This window comes from Mchenga conophoros, linkage group LG9 (genome assembly GCF_057382185.1).
Source record: "Mchenga conophoros isolate Kocher_MC1m ecotype Shallow Benthic linkage group LG9, M_conophoros_male_GT1.1, whole genome shotgun sequence".
NCBI lineage: Eukaryota > Metazoa > Chordata > Actinopteri > Cichliformes > Cichlidae > Mchenga > Mchenga conophoros.
Genome location: NC_140534.1, coordinates 27,555,619 through 27,573,775, shown reverse-complemented (window position 1 = coordinate 27,573,775; position 18,157 = coordinate 27,555,619). Strand labels below are relative to the sequence as shown.

Here is an 18,157-nt window from a genome sequence, read left to right as displayed (position 1 = left end):
ATAAGGTTCTTGCACGCCAACAAAGGAACTCCGCCCATTAAGTCGGACGTCAATAGCCATTGCTGGGACTAAACTCTTCTTCAATTCCCAAACTCATACAAACACTGTGGTATCAAAAATGACCCAAATTCTTCTATCTTTAATAAAATAAAATGATCAGTGTGGCTGCTCTCTCAGTCAACAGAACACCTATGATGATTCATCCACAACACGAGGTTAGACATTAATGTGCTGCGTGGTTTTGATTACTCGCTATTAAAAATTCCTGATGCTCAGCTTTGTGTACCGATTCAAATCTCAGTTAGCCTCAGAGGGATTCTTTTCAGAAGCATTCAAATATTTGCTGTTTGGCAAACCACGAGTCCATAACCTATAGATACACCGTAAGATTTTGAAAAACTGAGTTTAAAGATGCGATGCACGTAAACGGTGCTAATAAGAAAGCAAGAGAAGCTGACAGTAATCACAGATTATTTTTAGGCGCTTGTTTATAACAAATAAAACGAGATACAAGTGTTCTTGAGCAATTTGTGTGCTACAGAAATGTGCCTTGAAACAATATTGCCTCATAGGTCTATTTTTTTAACCTCCTGGCTTGAGTTTCAGTTTCTATGCACTAACAACTGTGCACCAGTGCACTCTAATCAAGTCAAGAAAGACCAAAATGGATCTATAACATTTCATTGCTATATTCACAGAGCTCCTCTGAGTCTGAACCCTGAACCTTCTTGCAACAGGTAACAGGTCTAATCGCTGCTCGATGCTGCTCGTGTAAAGTCTGTGTTTTCTGCATGCTTGCGTGGGTTTTCACCAGGTACTCCATCTTCCTCCCACAGTCCACAGAAATGACAGGTATATTGGCAAATCTAAATTTGTCATAGACATGAATGTGACTGTGAATGGTTGCCTGTATTTCTGTGCTACCCCTGCAACAGACTGGCGACTAGGGGTGGGTTTTTATAATCGATTTATCAATTAAAATCGATTCTGGCTTGGATAACGTAAAATCGATTCATTAAAATCCTGAATCGATTTTTTTAATATAAATTTATTTTGCCCGAAATGCCAGAATCTCTGGTGAAATCTCACAAACTTTCAACAACCACCAAACAGCTAAGACAGTAAATGAGAGCAGGAACACGGCACAAAGACTTAAACACACAGCGCGACCCGCGGATCAGAATCAGTTAGATGTCGCCTTTCTCACAGTCGGGGCTGAAAGCCGACAGCTCGCTGATTCTGATCTGTCGGTGGGTCCGCGCTTTGTGTTCACGCCCTTTATGCGCTGATTCTAAAGCTGTTAGTTTGATGTCTCTCCAAAACAATATTGACCGAACCAGCAGCAAAAGAAGATCCAAACTACGCTTCACATAAACATCATCATGAATTCACTCTGACTTTTACTGTTTTGCTTCCACCACGAGCCACAGCTCTCTCTCTCTCTCTCTCTCTCTCTCTGTACTTCATTATTGGCTTGCTTGTTACGCACAAGTCTACCGTTGTTTACAGCGCTGTCGGCCTACGTTTTTTTTCGTTTTACTTACTTCCGAAAAGTAAACCTAATTTCTGCTGTTCAATACTGAACAAATGTAAACTTTTTAAAATTATGCAAAATGCAAAACGCCGTGTCTCTAATAATAAAACCTAATAAAACCGCTGTAACTTCAGAGGTAATGTTCATATGTTGATTAATGGTTTTCTTTCGTTTTTGATGTACTGCGGAATATTTTTATAAAATCTAGGCCAGGAAAATCACCTTCATGTTTTTCTGTGCTTTATCTTCAGCTACTTTGACACAAAGGCATCTGCTGTGACGCTCACACCTGTGATGAAGTCTTGCGTGTGTCAGCTTCCTTTTTATAGATACAAAAATATGTAAATGTACTGATCTGAATTATAATATTTCTGACTGTCAAAATTTCCCAGATTCAAATCGAATTGAATCGAATCGAATTAAATCGAATCGTGAATCGAATCGATTCGGGACCTTGTGAATCGGAATTGAATCGATTCTAGAAATTAGTGACGATACCCAGCCCTACTGGCGACCTATCCAGGGTGTACTCCACCTATGACAACTGGGACACACTCCTACGCCCCTCCAGGATCCTAAACTGGATAAATGGAAGATGGATGGATGGAATTAGATATGAAGCTTATGTGCAAGTTAAGTAAAGAAGATCTGTAGTCACTCATCTGCCTGCATCCTGGATTCTTTGCTGCTAGTCTCTTCATTACATTACTACCACTTTCCCACGCTGCCAATCTCAGTACTGACGTCTTTACTCTAGTCCAATCATCTTCTTGCCTGCCTTCTTTGAGCCAATCAGCTTCCACTCTGCGTGGTTTAAATCTGCGCTCTCTGTCATTTTCCTTCCACCTCATCCAGAAACTCAGAGCTCAATCCAAACCTCCACCTTCATCTTCACCACCACCAGTGTCCAGGGTCCTGTCCTAAATCCTATTTAGGGATTCCACTCTGACATGATAGGTCATTAGAGACTAATCACCAAATACATTTATTTCTCTATCTCAATGAATAATATTCAATTCTTCCAAATGATCTCGCCTCGCTGAAACAACAGCTGTTTTGTAGATTATTGTTGGTTCTCAGGATGTCGCACTCTTTCTCCATCTCTCATCCTTTGTGAAGACCTTCACGTCCTTACTTTATTCAGCAAAATAAGGAATGCATTCAATCTTTTTTACTATTTTGTAGCAGTTTCCCATAGAAACAGGCCTCTCAGGTACCAGATGTATGTGTTGTATAACTTTGTCTCTAACTAAACTGTGCGCTCTGTTGTTGGCTCAACTACTTTTACTCTTTTTGCTTGACAGAGTAACAGCCACATGAAAAGGGAGCATTGAGTGTAGGAAGAGAGCAAGAGAAATACCAAAAAGACAATAAGGACACTGGGTTGGTTGTCATCCGTCAGAGTCGTCCCTCAGCGCTGTCTTGTGTCTACTCAGTGCCTGCTCACGACATCCGTGCACAAGAACTAATCTCTCGTCCATGAGAGGGCCCTGGCCTTGATACCAGATCAGCTGAAGTGAAACACATCAGGCTGCTGACAAGCCACCGTTTCTCCCTGGGATAAAATGAAGCCATCACTCACCAGCACAAGCTAGCAAAATTACAAACTCACAACCTTCTTTCATCTTTACAGCACTTTCTTTTGCCTCTGCCTCTGGCTTTGTGTGATGCAAATGATAAAACATTTAAAGCAGCAGTGGTATAATCAAGCTTAAAAGCTTTTTTTTTTTAGCTTGATTATACCACTGCGTCACATAAAACCAGCCTGACTAACTTTTAACCAATTCACCACATGTACAGATTGAATTGCACAAGAATATCTGTTTTATCGACATATGGCTTTGCAGAAACCGTCATTTAAAATTAAAAGTGCAGTGGGCTGGCCTGTGGCAGCACAGACAGCGAGTAATAGCTACGAAGTCTTTTACATTAAGCTGACTAATGATAGAAAGCGAGCTGGTTTCAATCCTTGCCACAGTGGGAGGGTTATTTCCAGTTTTATGTCAAATACAGGTGGCTGCTTGATTGGTGAATAATTGACGGAACAAAAAACACCGCCCCCGAACACAGAGAGTGCAGTCACAGTCCTGAATGGCAAGCAGCCTGATATCTGGCAAGACTTAAAGGGTTGTGTTGTGGTTTCAGTCTGTTCAAAAATCTGAGAAAAAAACAACACAGTAAGGAATTACAAAAGAAAGAATGCAAGCAAGCTTTATTAATTCCACATAGGTTGTGTCGTGCTGGGTTTTGTCTACCCCTATTTGTGGAGCATACATGAAACCAAAGAGGGCATGCCTTCTCATATATTTGAGCAATGTTAGCAGCTCTGTCTGGATTTTTATTGGTTGTGGGAAAGAAACCCCAACCAAACTTAAACATGCTCCGCCACTCTGTGTTCCTCCGCCACTGCCTTGTTTGAGTTTTGGACGAAATGGATTCTGGGATATTGCATTTAGTCATTTCGAGCTGATTGGAGACCAAAACAGCCAATCAGATTTTTTGCATCCGAGTCTGTGATAGGCTGGTTTTAGTGCACAAATATAACGGTGTACTGAAAGAGTTGAGCACGCTTGGGCAGAAATGTTGAGAGCGCGAGCAACACGTTGCGAGCAAGCGCAAATGCAAAAACTGAGTGAGGGGCTGCTTTTGTGTGTGTGTGTGTATGTATGGATATAATAGCAAACACTGAAATACATTTTTTGCACGCAGCAATGAATTTTGTTCACTCAAATTTAGCTTTTCTTCGCTCAAAATAAATTTCTCCTCAAAATGCAACACTTGCAGCTGCAAATTTTTTTTTTTTTCGTGCGCTCAGAATAGTGGCACAAAAATAACGCCATAAAAATTCTCTAGTTTCAAGATTCACTGTGTTGTTCTTACTGAAAGTTCCTATATCTTACTGAAATGTTGCTCTGTAGCTTATTGTGTCTTATTTTAAGTGCAATGAGATCATTTTGACTAGAAATAAGACAAATATACTTGGTAGCCTTTGAGTTTTTGCAGTGTATACTGGAATGCAATAGCATTGCTTTACTCCTTTGTCCAAAAATGGATCAGCTACTTGCGGATACTGAATTTTAATTATAGAAGTGGCACTGTGGTTGGCACTTTTGCCTCGCAGCGGGAAGGTCCTGGGCTCAAAACCTGGCTGGGGCCTTTTTGTGTGGAATTTGCATTATTTCCATATGTCTGTGTGGGTCTTCTCCAGATACTACAGCCTCCTCTCGCAGTCTGAAGACATGCATGTTGGGCTAAATTGACTGTAGGTTTGTGAATGCGAGGCAGTCTGTTGTCTGTCACTCTGTGTTTTAGCCCTGCGACAGTTTGGGGACCTGAGCAGAGAAGAAAACTACTAGACATAGTTTCCACGCATTAAAAAATTTGAAGTTACATTAAAAAGAGAGCTGAGGAGGCTTACATTATTAAACAGCTGGTGTTTTTTTGAACACACCTCTAACTGGGGCTCCTTTAGATGCCACTGCAAATCCTCTGCTAGCTCATGGGCGAGTGGGGTAAAGTGTGTGAGCCCTCGCTGACCCTCTAACAGCCTGTGGCCCCAAGCAGTTGCCTGATGTGGTTGTTGTTCACAAGCTGCTGTTATGAAAAAAACAATCCTGGAAGCCATCCTTGATTTGAATTTGCATTGAATTTTCTTCCTTTGCCAATTTCCCACCTCTCCCCCAAGCAGTTTTGGCACAGTGCTTAACAAACAGACACACAAGCAGACAAAACAGCATTTCAGGAAGCAAAATTCATGTCTGCAAAAAAGGACCAAATGATTCGGAAAATTAAGAATTCCTGCGTTGTCATTTGTGAGGTATGAAGTTATTATTTTTTAAGTGCATACATGCCATTTGGGAATGGAATACGAGACATGCACTGTAGCAGTATCTAAAGGTTTTGGGGGCATATCTGTGACACCATCAACTGTGCAAGGCTTCTACAGTGTGCTTCCATCCATAGAGAAGCAGATGAAAAGCAGGGGTGTAGGTATGTGTATGCACTAAACATTAGGATATACTGTATGAACAGGAGAGGAAATCTATAGATTTTATGTTTTGCTTTTGAAAAATTAAAAAGAACTTCATGTTTAACACTTATATGTATCCAACTGATCAAATGTTTGGCTTTTCATTCAGCCATGTAAGATGTGAAAAAGAAGGAAAATGACTACAAGAGCTACGAGACTAATAAATGGGTGTACATGACAAGAGAGGTCTTTAAATCACCACAGATCTTAAGTAATTAACTCATCGCTATCATTAAGCTACGATCACTGATATGAAACAAGTCAGTATGTTACATAAAAGCTCATTGTAAATGCTTGGTTAAATCATATAGTCATAATTTGTCTCTCGTAATAAAGACAGATAGCGATCACGAGGCAACAGTGAAACAAAGACAGAAGGAAGCTGCTAGGTTGGCTCCAGCAGCAGTTTTATTCCCCCTGTATTGACAGGGGATTAATTTCTTCTTATCTGTATGTCCGTGATAACACTTCCAGGTGTGTGCCAATAACATCTGCCATGTGTCTGAATATAATCCAAATCAGGTATATCTGATGGCTGTGATGCACGAGTGTACAAACACAGTGCCCAGGAGGAGGGCGGCGGAGAAGATCTTAAACAACATGGAAAAGTGGGCTTTTTATTAAATTGCAGGGAAGTGACATTAGTGTGACAGCAAGGCGGCAAGTGAGAGAAAATGTTCATGCACTGACTTCAAAAGAGAATATCCAAACAAGAACATACCTAGCAGTACGAAAAGGTTAGTTCACTTAAAAATATGTGTAAAGAGAATGTTTATATATAGTGTGTGAAAAAGTGGATACATACATTTTTTAAAAAGGATTTATATTCAGTTTTAAGCTGTTAAGTCAGTAACAGCAACATGTTAATTCTTTAACAGTTTGGAAATCTAATTTGTTGACTTAAGTCCTTTTCACATCGAAATGGCATGAATGCACTGACATCTGTGGTCATCAGTTAACACGAGCAGGCGTTAACGGTTGATCCTGTTAAAGACTGCAAAATGGTCCTGACCGAACGCTGCTACGCACGTTATCCGTCTCATCATCCTTGGAGATTTCACACTTCTGACAGATTTCAGCTTGCTCTTTCTATGAATGGGTCTCAGCACTGTTTGGTGGCATGAGCCCTTTTAATGCAAGTATGTAATCAGCCAATCAAACTGGTTTCTTCAACATGACAGTGAGTTCAGCCTCCGTAGTCACCAGATCTCAATCCCCTAGAGCACCTTTGGGACGTGATGGGAGATTGGCATCTTTTTTTATTTTTCCCACAGAGAGTTATGGCAGAATTCTGAAAGCAAAAGGATGAGCAGCTCCATAGTATAATGGTTAACACATTCACCTAATATATGAAAGATCACTGCTTTGAGACTGGGAGGACACACAAATCCCTGGGAGAGTTGTGTCAGGGAGGGTATCTGGCATAAAAACCCACAAAATCAACCTTTGGATCCATCTGCTGTGGTGACCCCGTTTGAATCAGGGAGCAGCTGAAAGAGGCTTGAAGGCAAAAAGGGGTCCAAAAGTGGCTCCAATATATTTGTGAATTCTTAATTTACAAATAAAACTGCATTTTCAGACGACACTTGGCTGCAGGAGGTAGTTTCTGATTAAAAGCTGCAAACTAGAAGCTTCTAGCTAACCGCTGTTAGCTTTGACTACATTCAGCTGAGCTACGAGAGGGTTTTCTTTTTTTACCACTTCATAATTCTGATACTATTGACAGCCACAGGGGAAAAAAACAACAAATTTTGTTTTTATAAAAAAATAAGGCCCCAGGAAAAAAAAACATTCTCTAAACCAGGTACTGAATGATACATGAAAAAACCCTTCTGTAAAAATAAACACCCTCCAAAATAGGGCTGCACGATTTTGCATAAAATGAGAATCACGATTTTTTGGCTTAGAATTGAGATCACGATTCTCTCACAATTTTCTTTTCCAGTATAAATATTTATTGCACTTATTAACTGTCATGGTCCTGGGCCATGTGGGCCCAGTATTCTTAGTTCCTTGTATTTTTGTATTTCGTTCCTTATTTAGGCCATGTTTTCTGAGTTGCCCTGTTGTGTTGTTCCCTAAGTGTTTTCCCTTCATGGCTTTTACCCCCTGTGTGCCCCTCTGTGTATCTGTGAGCCCTCGTCTCTCCTTATGTTTTATTCCATGTTTCCCCTGCCCATTATGTCTAAGTTCTCCCCGTGCTCTCTCTCCCCCCTGTGTGCCCTCTATGTATTTATGAGCCCTCGTCTCCCTTTGTGGTTGTTTCATGTTTCCCCAGCCCGTTATGTCTGTGTTTTCCCCGTGCTCTCTCTCCTCCTGTCTGAACCTCTGTGCCTGTACATGTCATGTTCAGTTCACCCCGCCCTGTCTCGTTATGATTATCAGTGTCACCTGTGTTCCCCGTGTGTGCCCACTTTCCTCGTTTACCCTCTGTGTATTTCTGTCTGAGTCTCCCTCTGTTCGGCGTCGCGTTCTCCCTCATGTTGTGTGTAATTCTCCCCGTGGTTCGGTTCCTTGTACAGCTCATGCTTTAGTTTTCCCAGTTTTAGGTTATTTTGTATTACTTCTCGTGGCCAGCAATAAAGCTGTGTTTTTTGAGTTTATCCCCGTGTCTGTGAGTCTGCATCTTGGGTCCTTCTCCTGCCTGCCACACAGCAAACCATGACAGAAGAACGCGACCCCGAACTGGACCCAGCAGCTCACAACCCCTCCGCGGACCTCCAGGACGACTTGGTCTACACGGTGGAATACCACTGTGAGGAATGGGCGACGCTACCTCGAGGCGAATACCGGGAGACCGTAGCCGTCCGTCTTCAGCGGATGGTGTCCGGGCTCCCGTGGCTATTCGGCGCGCTGCGCCCCCACATCCGGGACTTTCTTGTGTCCGCCGTGGGCATCCGTCCGGGGCAGCTGTCCCAGAAAGAACCAGAAACGGTCAGGATCGGGACCATGGGGCTCACCACCGTTACGCCGCCTGTTCGCTTCTCATCGGCTTCTACATCTCCGCCACCGCCTGTCTACACTACGTGGCGCACGGAGATGCCAGAGGCCAGCGACTTTGGCGAAGAGGAGCGGCAGCAGGTGTTACGGGCGTATCGGGAGGACGAGCTCCGTTGGAAGCCCTGGCTTATCACCGAGGAGGAGCTCTCGTCAGCTGTCCCACCACAGACCGACCACCCCCCCTCGCCGCCGCGATCGGGCTACTCGTCTCCTGCTTCCTGCCTGGCACGGATGTGGTCTGAGGGCGAGGAGCCGGTCGCCACGGAAGGCCAGGCTGAGCCCACGGCCGCCCCTAAGAGGAAACGGCGTTCCCGCCGCTGTCGCGCACCGCCACGGCCCGTTCTGCCCTCCACTGAGCAACACGAGGTGGCTGTGGGGGGCGCGGATTCCGACCTCGAGGAGCGGCAGCGCGCCGTATGCGCGCAACCGGAGGAAGAGCTACGAGAGGAGCCATGGCTCGCTCCCCCCTACGATGAGGTTTTCCGCGGGACACGGCTAGCCCTTGGGGGCCCCCGGAGTTGCCTGGGACTTCCGCCTGCCACTCCGCTAACTACCGCCTCCTCAGCCGCTGCGACGCCTCAGGAGCCTCCATCTCCCACGTCTACGGGGCCCACGGCCAAAAGAAAACGGCGTTCGCGTCGCCACCGCATCGCCCGACGCTCGGAGGTGAGTGAAACTGTCCAGTCGCTCCAAGTTACCTCTGAGCAGAAGGCATGTGAGGAGGCTACGGACTTAGCCGGTGAGGTGGCTAGCAATGAGCCGTTCACCGAGCCGCAGGCCAGAGACAGTTCCGCTCCCGCTTCACTCAACCCGGCAGGGACCACAGACTCGATTCACAGACTGACAAGGTTTCCCACCGCCTTTGGTTTTAATAGCAGTAGGGAGATGTTTCCTTTGGTGTCTCTTTCCGTGTCTGCAGTTCCAACTAAATCTGAGTTGCCTGTGGTTTCTCTCTTCCCTCCTGAGCCGGCCCTGCTCCTCCATCAGTCACTGAATGAAGGCAACGAAAGCATAGCTAGTGCTCCGGTGTGCCCAGCTACACTTGCTTTTCACGAACCAGAGACTGTGAACACTGGTCATGAACCCCTAGCATGTTACCAAGATGCACACATAACAGCAGATCATGATGACCAGGACACTGTAATGTCGCAACACGTCTCCTGTCTCCCCATAGATAACAAACCAGGTGGTTCTGAACTGTTTTGCTCCAGCACCATAACCACCACTCAGGAGATGGAAGCTGGGGTCAGGATTTATGTGACACCATTTTCTCCTGCCTCTATGAACTCGTCACTAGATAGGGTTTTGGCCCCGAACAATGTCATAACCACCCTCTCTCAGCCTGAAGCGTCACCTGCTTCAGTTAATGGTTCACGTACCGTTTCACCTGTATCTGTCTCTCCACTCAATAGGGTTAACACTCTGCAGCCACAGATCACTGCGGGTACGGGTTCCAACAAACACGTCCATCCAACACACCACAGTCATGCTACCACGGTGCCAATGGTTAGGTCCATATCTGTGTATTTACTGTTTTTCCAGGAGTCAGCTCCTGGTGATCTAAGCTTTGTTTTTGTGGATCGAGTGGCGGTCCTTGTTTTCCGTATGGTCGAACCAGCTCCTCTGAGCCGCACACTACCACCGGTTGAGTCCAACCAGCTTATGTTGACCTCTCCTAGGACTACACAGACTGGGCTAGTAACCTCTGAGCCCCTTCGGACTGATGTAGACTCTGGGAACCTAATGATTGCTGGCTCAGAACTGGTGGTCCCTACCACTGTCCACTTCATGGTTTCTTGTGTTAAGCTGTTAAGCCCTATGGACTGTTTTTTACCTGCTCTCTCTCTCTCTGGGTTTGTGCCTCAGCAGCCTGTGTTTCCTCAGCTCCTAGTCCAGCCAGGGGCCTTCATAACTGTTTGTCCTGCGTCTGCTGTTGGACTCCCAGGTGTGCCTATCTGGCACCCTGCGGCGACGCCACCGCTTCGCGTCACGTCAGCTGGAGGGCCCGAGGAGCCCACCCAGCCACCTTCTGCTTCTGCTCCTCCTGGTCCAGCTCCAGCCTGTGCTTCGTCAGCTGCAGCTCCAGCCTCCGCTTCGTCAGCTGCAGCTCCAGCCTGTGCTTCGTCAGCTGCAGCTCCAGCCTCTGCTTCGTCAGCTGCAGCTCCAGCCTCCGCTTCGGCAGCTGCAGCTCCAGCCTCCGAGTCGGCAGCTGCAGCTCCAGCCTCCGAGTCGTCAGCTGCAGCTCCAGCCTCCGAGTCGTCAGCTGCAGCTCCAGCCTCAGAGTCTTCGTCCTCGTCTGGCCCAGCCTCAGAGTCTTCGTCCTCGTCTGGCCCAGCCTCAGAGTCTTCGTCCTCGTCTGGCCCAGCTTCATCCGCGTCGTTATCCTCGCCGGGTCCGGCCCCAGCCTCTGCAGCGACGCCGGGTCCGGCCCCCGCATCGCCACCGTCTGGTCCTGCCTCGTCTGGTCCTGTGCCCACCAGGCCACGGCCAGCACGCCTGAGACTGGAGAGCCGCCGCTGCCTTCCGTGCGGTCGGCCCCCTGAACTGCTCCGTCGTCTCCTTCGCCGCCGCCTTCGGCGCGGTCGGCCCCCTGAACTGCTCCGTCGTCTCCTTCGCCGCCGCCGCTGCCTTCCGCACGGCCGGCCTCCGGACCAGCTCTGTCACCTGTGCCACCCGCCTGGTCGGCCCCCCGACCCTGTGACCCGTGAACTCTTGTGCCTGTGGGCTCTGGGTCGGCCCCCTGAACCTTATTTGGACTATGGTCATGTGCTCCTGTGTTTTCTGTTGTTTGTTTTGTTTCCCGTTCTGGTCCCTCCGTCCTGGTCCCCCGCCTCCCGCCCTGGGTGGGTTGTTTTCTGTTTTTGTTTTGTTTTTCGGGTTTGGGCTGTCGGGAGCCAGCCCTTTAGGGGGGGGGTGATGTCATGGTCCTGGGCCATGTGGGCCCAGTATTCTTAGTTCCTTGTATTTTTGTATTTCGTTCCTTATTTAGGCCATGTTTTCTGAGTTGCCCTGTTGTGTTGTTCCCTAAGTGTTTTCCCTTCATGGCTTTTACCCCCTGTGTGCCCCTCTGTGTATCTGTGAGCCCTCGTCTCTCCTTATGTTTTATTCCATGTTTCCCCTGCCCATTATGTCTAAGTTCTCCCCGTGCTCTCTCTCCCCCCTGTGTGCCCTCTATATATTTATGAGCCCTCGTCTCCCTTTGTGGTTGTTTCATGTTTCCCCAGCCCGTTATGTCTGTGTTTTCCCCGTGCTCTCTCTCCTCCTGTCTGAACCTCTGTGCCTGTACATGTCATGTTCAGTTCACCCCGCCCTGTCTCGTTATGATTATCAGTGTCACCTGTGTTCCCCGTGTGTGCCCACTTTCCTCGTTTACCCTCTGTGTATTTCTGTCTGAGTCTCCCTCTGTTCGGCGTCGCGTTCTCCCTCATGTTGTGTGTAATTCTCCCCGTGGTTCGGTTCCTTGTACAGCTCATGCTTTAGTTTTCCCAGTTTTAGGTTATTTTGTATTACTTCTCGTGGCCAGCAATAAAGCTGTGTTTTTTGAGTTTATCCCCGTGTCTGTGAGTCTGCATCTTGGGTCCTTCTCCTGCCTGCCACACAGCAAACCATGACATTAACTGCACATCAACTTCGTAACAGTTGAGACTGAACATAAAAACAACAAATGTCTCACATTTTGTCCTTGCCGCAAAATGTTGTACTGCTTGAAATTTCGTCTCCACCGTTGCTCGACGCTGCGTGTATAGAGCAGGTAGTGCAACAATAGAAAAATCATTGCAGGATGGCACTGTGTAGCGTTTGTCTAGGGTGTTGATCATTTTCCTAAATCCCTCGTTTTGCACAGTGTTGATGGGAGCCATATCTTTGGTCAGGTGATAAGTAATAGCCTCCGTAATTTCTTTGTGCCTGCGGGAGTTCGACGGGTATAGGGAAGTGCTGTATAAGGTTCCCGTTATTGATGTTTGGGTGGTTGACCGGGACGGATTTTCTCCTGTCACTTTCTCCTCATCCCTGACGCTCTCCGTTGTTTTTTCCCTGCCAATTTTAGCAGCCAGCTTCTGTACCACGTGGTATAAGGCTCCGCCCTTGTCATTTGTTGAGCAGGAAGAGTGAGCGCTTGTTTTCATGCAGATTACGTCCCGGATCAAAATGTGGTACAATCGTCATCGTCTTTTTTTTTTTAAATCGTTGGATTTTAAATCATTTGGAAATGAGATCACACATAAGTATGAATTGAGATCGCGATTTTCTAACGATTAATCGTGCAGCCCTACTCCAAAATGCAGATAAATATAAACAAGAATAAAAATGGAAAGTAAACTTACTCCTCTGGAGTGGAGATATCTGACTCAGAGTATGAGAAAAACTTATTTAAAAAAACAAAAACAAACTTCTTTTGCAATTGCAGACATTTATCACATGGTCGATTCAATATGATAACAATAATACATTTTTTTATTTTATAAATATTGTTACAAATATTGTGTTCAATTATTCAAAGGAAGTATTATGTCACCCATGGACTAAATTGCATTAATTTCTAGGAGACAAAGCGCAGTTTAAAAGAAGAAAAAACAGTACTTGGATGAACTATCTCACCTTAAGTGTCTCAACATGTCCTCTGCTAAGGATTAACAGCAACATTGTGGCCTATGCACTAATTGATTACCGTCTCAAATAACTTTCCCGCCACTCTTCATAGAGCAATCTGTTTACACTGGCTCTCACAGGTAAAGCGCGTGATGTGAGCTGAACTCTAATCGATTGCAAGCTGCCTGATGCAAATAGTAAATCTTTATTGAGTGACACACCATTTCTTTTCGGGGTCCCGCTGTCTCAGAGGGATCTCGTTGTCCTTTGCCCCAGTTTTGAGTATCAATAAACACCAGCGCTGTGGTAGTAATTACTTTATGATAGCCTCTTGCTGTCAGAAAAGTTAACTGCTGTCCCCGGGGATCTGGCACCACATGAGAGATGGACAGTAGGAGGAGGAGGGCTTATTGAAAGTGTCTCATACGCACACACAGACACACACACACACTCACAATGTGCACATATCCACCCACCAAGAAAAAGAAAAAGAAAAAGGCAAACGCACATATTACCCGCCTCCACGCAAACCCACAAATACACACACCAGTGCTCTCCAGATGGATGGCAACTTTGATAATGGCTGAAATGAAGAAGTGGATCGCTGGAGTCTGTCCTCTTTTTCGACAGTTATGACTTAAAACTCCTCCGAGAAGTGAATCATACCGAAGACCGGAGATGGACAATCAACACGGGACAGAGCGGACGAGAACACAGGGGCCACGCACACCTCAATAGATCTCCACTTCACTCAGTGCAGCTAATTGAAACAGAAGTTTCAAAGTGCACACTGAAGTATTTTTTTAAACCTTTTTTCCCTTTTGCTCAAACACGCGTAACTCAGTTCTTTCAAAAAGGAGGGAAAAAAGACAGATCTGAGTTAAACCGTTCTGATGTTGAAAGGAAATTTGCTTCACAGAACATTTGCAGAAAGTAAATGAAAAAGAAAGAAAAAATCATTTCACATATTTCACCAATTCCATATTAAATCACCCTGTTATTCACAAGGCTATGCTTTGAGGAGACTAGAAACATTGCCTGCAGTGATGTTAATTACTTATCTAGTTAAAGCGAAGTGTAAAGTGCAACAGCCTCACAACTAATCATGGCTGTTGATAATCTTTGCCACAGTACGTATAATGAAGTCTGTCTCTATTAGCACAGATATCCTAACCTCCCCTGCAAAATAATGGTTTAAACGCAACCTGCTTGCTACAAAGTTTCCACTTTAACAAGCTGAGCTAATGGCAGCTTTCCGCAGATATACCATCATTTTCATGATGGTATATCTGCGAAAAAAACCACCCAAAACAAAAAAACAGCTACATTTTTACAGCTAGTACTACTCAGCTCATATGGTGTATTACCATCTGCCTGCTTGGATCCTATAGTCGGCTTGCATCCTGCACAGACTAACACTTTGCCAAAAGTGACTGCTGAAATCACTGCCTTGCTTTTTTTTTTCTCCAATTGTTGTAATTAACACTGAAGCTAATCTGATGTCGGGCTGCCGGTGACAACCCCTAATGAAACACGTTGTGTCGGTTACTTCCTCCCACTAATCAGAAACAAGACAGACCTATTAAAGCTCGAGCCTTTGTTCTCTAACGTCTCAGATGTGTGGCTGTCACTCCTCTTAAAGTTTTGAGTCTGCAGTCAGGTTTTTCCTCTGTGCTTGTCGGCGCTCATTTAAAACCCTTCAGGAACATTTAAGCGCTGGCTTCAAAGTGTGAGGAGAACAACTTGTACCACTGTTAGCGCCTGGAAGAAAGACGGATATTAATAATCAGAAATAAGGAAGAGGTGGTGAGATCAAAAAGGCTAACCTCAGTGATTATCGCAGCGTGTGGCGTGTGATTGGTGGTAGCAACAGACCACCCAGAGACGCAGATGAACCCAGCGTGATGGGAGGCCGCCACAGCTTAGCCGGGCGCTAACTCTGAAGCCCTTTAAAAACAGCTTTTTCCCCTCTGAGGCAGAGAGCGGCACCATAAACAAACTTTAACTGCTGCATCTGTATCTGAATCGCTTTGCTGTGGTGCGATGCCATCCTGCATGTCTCCTCTCTAACACGCATACTTCTCTTGGACAACATAAACAACTCGTCAATTAGCAGGCTGCTTGTACAAACATTTACAGCGTTTAATTCGCCAGGGGTGTGGCTGACTGAGACCGTGTGGTGCAGCGACTTAAGCAAATGGGAATAGCTGGAATTACGGATAAAGAGCCGCAGTTTGCTGCTTCTTTGTGAGGCTGTAAATGAACTTGTGTGCATGTGTGTCTGTTTGCGTTTCTGTGCATGTGAGCGTGGTGGATGAAATTAGTCGTAAACTGCTGATCGCTTTGGATTGGAAGTTCATTAGTACATCTGACGCCTTGATGTCTGATAAAGGCGAGGAGGACGGGATGGTAAACACGAGAGTTGACCGAGATAGGGCTCCTATAACTTTTCCAGGACATCGAGAAAGGAAGAGAAAGAGCAACAGCCAAACAGAAAGAAGGACTGACTTGAAGCGAGGAGGACAATAACCCGCAGCTGCAGAAGGACAGTTGGAGCAGGAAAACAGGAACATCCAGAGGCTGAGAGAGCTGGAAAGAGACCATAAGTCTCTTCCCTCTTATGCACTCACCATCAGTGGAGCAGCCAGTGGATCCGTCGCTGGAACAGTAGCGCATCTCGATCCTCTGTCTGCCCACTTCTAGCAGGCTCGGGTCTGGGATGCGAGCTTTGCAAGTGTAGCGGAAACGCTGCTCATAGTGGCCGCCGTTGTCGGAGATGTTGACAGGCGTCCACGGGGTCCAGGGTGTGGTCTTTTTAAGGTCGGGACATGGCAGAGTGTTGCAAGACTGGTACTCCTGCAGGCACAGAAACACTGCATTTTAACCCACAGTTTTATTTCACGAGAGAGAATCACAAATAGGGCTGAACGATATATCGCATTTGCGATAATATCGCGACATGATCAAGTGCAATTTTCTAACCACAAAGGCTGCGATTATACTGCGATTATAAGGCTGTCCAAATTACTACCATATCCCAGAATTCATAGCGCGGCCCAGCCAAACTCCAGTTTCCAGCAATGGCGGCCGCTACTAAGTTTTAAAATTACTCATACTAATCTTTCTGGGTCACAAAATAAACTTTTAACATATTTTCAGGCGAGAAAGTAGTTGTGTAAACATCAAATATCTGCTCGGTTTATCAAGATATCCCATATTTGCAAAAGTGCTTCGACGTTTTCATAGGCGTCTGCTACCCACCAGCTCGACAGCTAGCCGGGAGCTCGAGGATTACTGATGCGGCCGAGAACGGCACAACTCCCGGCACATCATTTTCAGATCACCGCGGAGTTTCGCTGCTCGGGTTAAACGTAATATATAAGTCACTTAGACAACCTAAAAATGTTATTGTTGGGCTTTTTTCAGTGTTTTGTTTGTTCGTGAGTAAATCGGTTTGGCTGAGATTAAAGTTATTAGATTAGATAAAATAAAACTTTATTAATCCCCCGGGTGGGTTCCTCCTTGGTTTTCACACAGCTGACTAAACGTCAAACAGAAAACTTATTAAACAGAAGTATGAGACAGTCGAGAATTTACACCAGTGTCTGGTTATATTTTAGATAGCAAGAAGCAGACGGCCGAGTTTATTAAACTCCACCGAGACAGCGGTGACGCTAATCCGAACTAGACCGTCCAATTTCACGCCTTTAAACTTTAAAGGCGTGTTTGTGTGTGTGTTTATACAATTGCTATTATGTTTGCACTTTATGTGTAATGTTACTGACTGCAGAGATCAGTAAGATGTGTGTATTTTTTATTTATTAGTTTTATTTATTTAATATTATTTTTTAATTGAATGACTGTCTAGTAGTTCACAGATGTCGAAAAACTGAGTGTGGTAAAGCCACTGATTTTTTTTATGTATATTTCTGCAATCTGCACATTGTACTGACTTTCATTTTAATGTTTACACCAGGGTTCCTTGTCAGCACTTTATGCTCAGATGTTTGTAAGCTAAAAATAAACTATTGTGTATGTTCAAATATACTGTTGTGATTGAAGAAGTTAAATAAAAATGTCAGTCATCAATTCATGCATCACCTCATGTCATCATAACAGAGGTCTGTCTTCCAGGAAAGAACAGTTTAAAATTAATGTAATATAGTATTGGCCATACTATATGATGTATTGCTTGTCTTTGTTTAATAATACAGAAGACAAAGACCTTAAAAAATAATCGCATATCGCATCGCAATCGCAATATTGGGGCAAAAAATCGCAATTAGATTATTTTCCATAATCGTTCAGCCCTAATCACAAATGACCGAGGCGATAATTAGCACAACAGGCTCCGACAAAAACCTTCTGTTGTGTTTTCCAAACATAATAATGACCCGGACAATGCCTTCTGAAACCCTCAGCAGTCGCTCATGTGAAATTAAACAAACTATAAAGGGGTGAGAAAAAAAACCAACGCCTTTCATCATCGCTCATCCTTGAAAGCCTCTTGATTCTGGTTCTGGCAGGTTTACAGTACGGCATGTTACCAGAACGAGTGCCACTCATTCCCAAAAATACCCTTTACAAACCAACCAGGCCTGGTTTGCCTGGCTCTAATATAGCGTGCCATTATGCCTGCACGCACTGGCTATGGATATGCTCCCATTAGACCACTTGCCGAACATGGAAAGAGGCAAACAATCCAAGCAGAAAAGGTCATTGTTGATCAAATTTAATCTATAACCACAGGGAAAAGATGGAGAGAAGGAGCGCTGAAGCCAAGCACAGCAAGAGGCTGACACAGAAAGAGGCGAAGAATACAGTAATAATGGCAACTCTTCCTCCAATCTGCATTTGACTTTGAAAGCCAGGCGGTAAAAATGAATAACACGCCATTAAAGCCATAACAATATGATATGTGGGACCTACTCAGGAGTGCCATATGTGTGTGTATATACACTCAACAAAAATATAAACGCAACACTTTTGTTTTTGCTCCCATT

The 18,157-nt window shown here is 45.2% G+C and overlaps 1 protein-coding gene across 3 annotated transcripts in view; it reads right to left on the bottom strand.

The window, feature by feature from the left end:
- Window positions 1-18,157, bottom strand: part of sema5a (sema domain, seven thrombospondin repeats (type 1 and type 1-like), transmembrane domain (TM) and short cytoplasmic domain, (semaphorin) 5A) — a 170,180-nt gene that overhangs the window by 22,088 nt on the left and 129,935 nt on the right. For all 3 annotated transcript variants that reach the window (XR_014893926.1, XM_085287316.1, XM_085287315.1), the window contains exon 16: window positions 15,785-16,010. Coding sequence is in view for 2 of the 3 variants with exons in the window: in XM_085287316.1 (XP_085143442.1) it covers window positions 15,785-16,010 (226 nt within the window). In the remaining variant the exon portion in view is untranslated. The remainder of the gene's footprint in view (window positions 1-15,784; window positions 16,011-18,157) is intronic.